Consider the following 6,457-nt stretch of genomic DNA (forward strand, 5'->3'; position numbering starts at 1 on the left):
GAAAAAGGAAAAATCCACCTGTTTCCTTCCTCTCCAGCCACATATCAGGACCCCAGCCTCCCTTTCTTAGCTCCACCTGACTTGCAGGATATCACTTTTTACAAAATTTGCATGTTTTTTGGTGTCAGGAAGGCAATCAGAGGAAGACAGACGCTTTCTCGTCCTCCCATCTCCACTGAGAGACAGACAAGAGTGGTTTCCAGTCCTCCTCCTCCACCTCCACCTTCTCACTGAGAAAATAAAAAGCAGGATAGTGAAAGAAGAAAGGAAACCCTTAGGGATTTCACTCCATCTTTCACTTCTGTGTCAGTTTCTGCCTCCTCCTTCACTCTCTTGTCTCATTCTCTCAGGCTGAACCTTTCCTGGCTCCTATATTCTCTTTTATCATTCTCTTCGTCCTTCCCCTTCCCCAGTTTTGTCCTCTTCTCTCATTCTCTTTGCCCTTACTCTACAAGAGTTTCTTTCCCTTTTCATCTCCACCCTAAGTTTCTTTCTCTGCTTTCTTATCTGGTCACTCTCATTCACAGCACAAGTCCAGGCCCACCAATGCTGCTGTGTAGCTCAAAATAAATTACCTTTCACTCTGAACTGAATCAAACATGTGGTGTTGAAAATTCTGGCTATGAAAGAATTAATGGATTTCAAATGCATACATGCATTTATTTATCTATTTATTTCAAAGATGGTTCAAACAGTCAGAGAAAATCATTTTAAGGACTCTGGCAAATGCTTTACCATCTTGGCCAAGTGTCTGCAGAAGACATATAGGATTCCAAATGGTTTCTGGGCTGTCATGAGTTTAATACTCTGGTGGAAGATAAAGTGAAGCGGTCAAAGGCTGACTGACACTGCACCCGTATGCCAGCCAGCTGATATCTTGGAGAGATCAATATGGCGGCGAGGTCAGCAAGCAAAGATGAGGAAGACAAATGTTCAAGTCAGTATTTTTTTTTCTCCCCAAACAATGATCATTCAACACTGCAGGAGGACACATTTGAGACAAGGCCAACAACTTTTACCCTCTAATACACACAGAAAAACCTCAGCCACGTTTTCAGGTACATAACAGCCCAGGAAAAAACTTCACGGAAAGTTTTTGAAGACTTTACCGTGCTTCACACTATAGTAGTCTGCGCATTCAGATCATAAAGTATTGATTGGAGCTTGCAGCGAGAGAACAAGACGGGTGACATAATAGCAGGTTTCAAGCAGCATAAATGATGTTCAGTGGTGCTCTGGCCCTAATTGATATCCCTTGTTGCCAAAATGTCAATAAATTTATTGCCAAGAGAAAAAATAAATTAGTAGTTTACTTATGATGCTCGGCTGCTCCAGTTCACTCGAGGAAAATCAATTCTCATCCCTAGCTGGGCTTACTGACGCATTACAGACAAATCCTCATCAAATCAAAACATGCATGGTCACTGAATATTGGCATTTGAGGCAGTGAGAAAAAAAAAGATGGTGCTGCGTGCTCTGGGTTTACGAAAATATGACAGCAATGACTCATTTCGTATTTATTCGTGCTCTGCTTGACTTCGGACAGATCTATGTGACCTAGCTGTGCAATAATTCCGAGTCAGAGTCAAAGATTTAAACAGCCAGTGGCACATTGACTGCACCTCTGGGTAAATACTAACTGCATTTGAATGTTTTCTATCAAACAAGGTCCATAACCCACAAATCAAATTCACAACATTAAAAGTTTTCCCATATTTGAAAGCATATTTAGGACAAATCTCACAGATATAATACAATTAAAGGTTGGACTCCAAAGCAGAATAGGAGTGTCTGACACAAATGTACCTACTTCTTAGATGCAAATTGTGGTCTGGACTCCAGAGTGGACATGGACAACCATCGCACTTTCAGTATTGGTAAATACTGCATTAGCTTTCTGCATAGAGAGGTGTGTTGTAAAGCTGCAACCACACATCCTTCTCTTTACAAAATCGTCTTCTCACCTTAACTCTAAAACCAAGTTTTTTAACCACTCTTAAAGAAGTAACGACTCAAAAAGGCCCTCTGTATATATGACACCCTGGAAGCCAATTACAAGCTTCAAACTCTTTAACTGGGATTTTGTTGCACGTCACAAATCTCTCATTTCCTGACAGCACTCTACAGTCACTGTAAGGTAAGAGAAGATCCAAAATAATAAACATAAACTACAAGAAAAGAAACAGCCTTTTACTAAATGTGTCCACAAATTCAAGGTGTAAAACTCATGTTGAGATACCAGAGAGAGAGAAAAAGTGTGAATAATAGTGATTACATAATAGAAAATTCAAATTTGCATGTGTTATTAACAGGTCCAACCATAATGTTAATTTCCTGTTTTGTTTTGAAGCCATTTGGTTAATATGGTAAAACTGTGGATTTGGCCAAATATCTGACTGCTGTTCTGCTCAGTTTTAACAGCATAACCAAAAAAACCAAATAACACCTTTAATTGTAGACTACTGAGAAAAATTTCATCACATCTAATAAAAAAACATTTAAAATATGATAATACATATACACATATATATAACATATATATAACTTCAGGCTACTTTGACACAACATAAAACATAATGACTTAAAACCCTTTTGTTTTTAAAGCAGCCGATACACCCTTCCCTTGAGATATATAGAGAGAAATGGAAGCCTAAATCAGCATGTCACTCATGCTGTCTTCATTCCTGCCACTCATGGGCTGACTAGAAACACAGATAGGAAATCACCATGATGACATGTAAAGTAAATACACCCAAAAGGTGACAAACATGCATTTTCTGTAGAGCAGAGCTACTGGGAGGAAAAACTCACGAAGAAATACAAGCAGCATGTCTCCTGAGAAAACTGCCAGCTGAACTTTTCCGGCAGCATTAAAGGTTTCCACACTTGTTGGTTTTTGCACCGGTGAGATTTCTTTTAGTGAATAATAGTTCTACCATCTGTTGCCAACCTCCATTACTTTGTCACAAGATTAAATGACTCTTCAGATCCCTTGGTGTTTAATTTAGAAGAAGTTCATTTACCAACCAGGCTACTTTTTCTGATGTTCAGGAACAGTGGGTTGACTCCCAGATGTGGCTGGAACATACTCACGTTGCATATTTGTCTCATTTGTACAGCCACAGTCTCATCTAAGAGCAGGTCCAATTACTCATATGCAAATCAGCCTATGACATAATCTGATGACTTTATACTTGTTTTCTAGCAGGCAGCAGATACTTTCTTTAAGACAGAGATGGCAGCACAAATTGGCCTGTCACTCATGGTGTCTTCAGTCCTGCCACTGACGGATTACTGTATGCGCCGTCTGGACACAAGCCCAGCAGCCCAAGAGCTCAGGGGGCCAGAGAAGTGACTGTTCTTGTTTAAAACTCAATTAAACAACCACTCAGATGCAAAATGACTGCAGATGTAAAATTGCTAGAAAGAGGTAGAATGACAAGGAAAGGATACAAAATGACTACAGATGCACAAAGTGACAACAAAAAGATTTAACGTGACTGCTGAGAGACTAAAAATGACATCAAATATATTTAAAATGGCATTAGAGCAATGCAAAAATAACTACAGAAACAAAATAACAACAGAGGTACAAAATGACTACAAAAATAGGTAAAATTACTTCAGATGGATGCAAAATGTCTATACAGAGAGTCAGAATCAGTAAAGAAAGATGCAAACTGATTGCAGAGACACATAAAACAATGAGGAGAATTACAATGAAAAAGAATAGATACTAAATGTCTAGACAGAGGTAAATGGGCAATTATGCAAAAAATATCAAAGAGGCATAGAACAATTAAACAGGTAAAATTCTATTTCAGGGATGCAAAATGATAAAAGAGGCACACAATGTCTCAAAAGTTAAAGAAAATAGCTAAAAATCAATGTAAAGCAGTGCAAAAGAGACTAAAAAAGAAAATACAGTTGAAAAAGAGGACTACTACAGAGAGGTGTGAAATGATAATGATTGGAGGCTAAATTGCACTAGAGCAATAAAAAAATGACTACTAGTGAAGGAATGCAAAAAGCCTATAGGTACACAAAATGAGCACAGATCGATGCAAACTGTGAGGGAAGCAAAGAAAAAAAGGAAATCACGGCTAAAAAAAAAAAGAAAAGAAGTAATAAGTAATAAGAGTAATAAGGCATATGACAGTGGAGGTGATTAAAGACTTAAAGAAACAAAAGTACAAATAGCCACAAATCATTTTTGGTGTATTGCCCCTGCACATCTGAATGAGTGATTGTGGCCAAAACGTTTCTCCAAATTTGTCATTCTTAAATCCAGCTGTTTCAGACAGTCACGAGAGCCCACCAGCCAAACCGCCTGCATGGTAGTGCGCTGTGCCTGCACGCTTACTGAAAACGCCTTCACAAGGTGAATGGGTCTGCTTTACTTGCAAAGGCTTCGCTCCCCGCTACTCTCATTGATTGTTTTCTCCTGGCTTGGTAAACAGATGGCAGTCAATACAACCCCACAATGACGTCAGAGTTCACCTAGATGTGGGTCTCCTGGGCGCATCAATTAGAGCTTAAGAATGCAGTCGAGGATTTCATTTGTAGCCTAAGCTGTTATTAGTAACGACAGGTGGGCATTGAATGTGGCGCAACGCAGCGCCGGAGAAAATTGTGATAAATGACAGAGAGGATGCTCTCTCTCTTTCTTTCTCTTTCTCTCTAAAGACAGCTACTGGTCGTTAGGACAGGAGGAAATGTGCGTGTGTGCGGCTCAGGCTGGGAAAGATTCGGTGCCGAAAAAAGGGGGTTTGGGGAAAAGTAAAACTTTCAAAAGCTTTGATGCCTACTCTGCAGCGCATTCACCACGCATCTAAAGCGAACCACGCGCCCGTTCTCTGCGTTACGAGACACGCACTCAGCCACATCTGTTTACCTTATGGTCGATGATGCTGTTGTATCCCTGGAGGACCGGGGGGTGAGGTTTGGCGAACCCGACGGAGGCTTCGGTGGGCCGCCGCAGCTGTTCATGCTGCCTGATGCGCGTGTCGTTGGCGTCTCTGGAAGCGCCGTTGAAGCTGCCGTTGTACACGAGGAACAAGCTGGCGCACAGGAGAAGCACGAGAAGCACGGCTACCCCATGGCGCTGCCACAAAGACACAAGCAGATGCGGACAAATTAGCCCAGTTGCACCGGACTGAGTTTAACCTGAACCTACGGACTTCAGGCAAGATGAGCGGCAGCAGCAGGCGCTGGTTTGTCAGTAAAATCCCAACTTCCTGTAATGCATGTCACGTGCGACCAAAAACTTAAAAACAGCTTTTATGGAACTATGATAAGGGCACAGCTAATGTTAATGACGCTGTCAGGCTGTTAATTATCTTCTTTACTTAGTTTGCATGCATTAATATTAATCATCAGGTGCGTTGAAGAGCACATGTGTACTGTAATTTACAGTAGGTGCCACACCTCAGAGGACACCAACAGCCTTTAAGTAAAAGTTATAATAAAAAAGAAAAATAAATCACCTCTATGAATTCATGCCAATCGTACATGAACAGGATGAGCAGCTCACGGCACTTTCAATGTCTTTTCTTTTCTTTTCTTTTCTTTATTTCTTTTAAAAAATAGTTTACAATTAATAGTTATCAGTTAATATTGAAGCAACACGGATATTGTTCACTTTCTTCAATGTATCTGTATTAAACGGAGACAAATCAAGCATCCAGCGCGCTGTGCTGTAGTGGAGCTTTAGTGCCAAACAGAGCGCACAGCTGGACGCCCATTGTTCTGATCCTAATCTTTTGATCCGACACTGTACGCCACAGCGGCGTTATGTAGATTATAGCGCACTTCACGGAACAATGCTGGATTTAAAAGCGAGCACAAACAGTTTGACTGCGGGGTTACATGGCAAAACCCTTTACCATAGGTGTCTTCATTTTGCGGCGCGCTGTCTTATCGCTGCGGTTCAGTGCGTAAGGCTCCACTTTCACTCATGGTCCAGCGTCATCTGCTCGCCTCCCGAATGCACTCCAGTCCGTCCGCGCCGTACCAGCCCGCTTGCCTCTGCCCGTGTGTCTTCAGACTGGAGCCCAAGCGCAATTCATACAGAGGAGACCGCGACAGATGTTCACTGTTGTACCTCTGCTGGGTCTTAACGCCCCCCGAGTTCTTTAGGAGCCGGTGAGTGGAGGCGCAGCGTTTTTAATTAAACAGACTACCTGCAAAAGAGTGATAAGACCTATTTGCTAAACGTTATTTCCTGCTGAGCCATATTTGATGTAAATCTGCGCAATTAAACTGGAGTACAGTGAGCCCACGCTATGCCATCTTTTGACGTCTGCTGCATTATCCATGGGATGGATTATAAAGACAAGAGAAGTTATGGCTCTACAGTGCAGACGTTATCTGGCACAACACCCTGAATGTCTGTCACTCAGTGGTGAAACTACGTGTTCATTCGTGCGCTGTGTTTATGTTCAAATTACACTGTACT

General features: G+C 41.5%; 1 protein-coding gene across 1 annotated transcript in view; it reads right to left on the reverse strand.

The window, feature by feature from the left end:
* Positions 1-6,171, reverse strand: part of st6galnac5a (ST6 (alpha-N-acetyl-neuraminyl-2,3-beta-galactosyl-1,3)-N-acetylgalactosaminide alpha-2,6-sialyltransferase 5a) — a 66,251-nt gene extending 60,080 nt beyond the window's left edge. The window contains exons 1-2 of the mRNA XM_005476695.4: positions 5,886-6,171; positions 4,895-5,104 (exon numbers count right to left, since the gene is read on the reverse strand). Of these exons, the coding sequence (XP_005476752.1) occupies positions 4,895-5,104; positions 5,886-5,900 (225 nt within the window). The 5' untranslated portion in view covers positions 5,901-6,171. The remainder of the gene's footprint in view (positions 1-4,894; positions 5,105-5,885) is intronic.
* Positions 6,172-6,457: the final 286 nt, after the last annotated feature.

Source organism: Oreochromis niloticus, linkage group LG18, assembly GCF_001858045.2.
Source record: "Oreochromis niloticus isolate F11D_XX linkage group LG18, O_niloticus_UMD_NMBU, whole genome shotgun sequence".
Lineage (NCBI taxonomy): Eukaryota > Metazoa > Chordata > Actinopteri > Cichliformes > Cichlidae > Oreochromis > Oreochromis niloticus.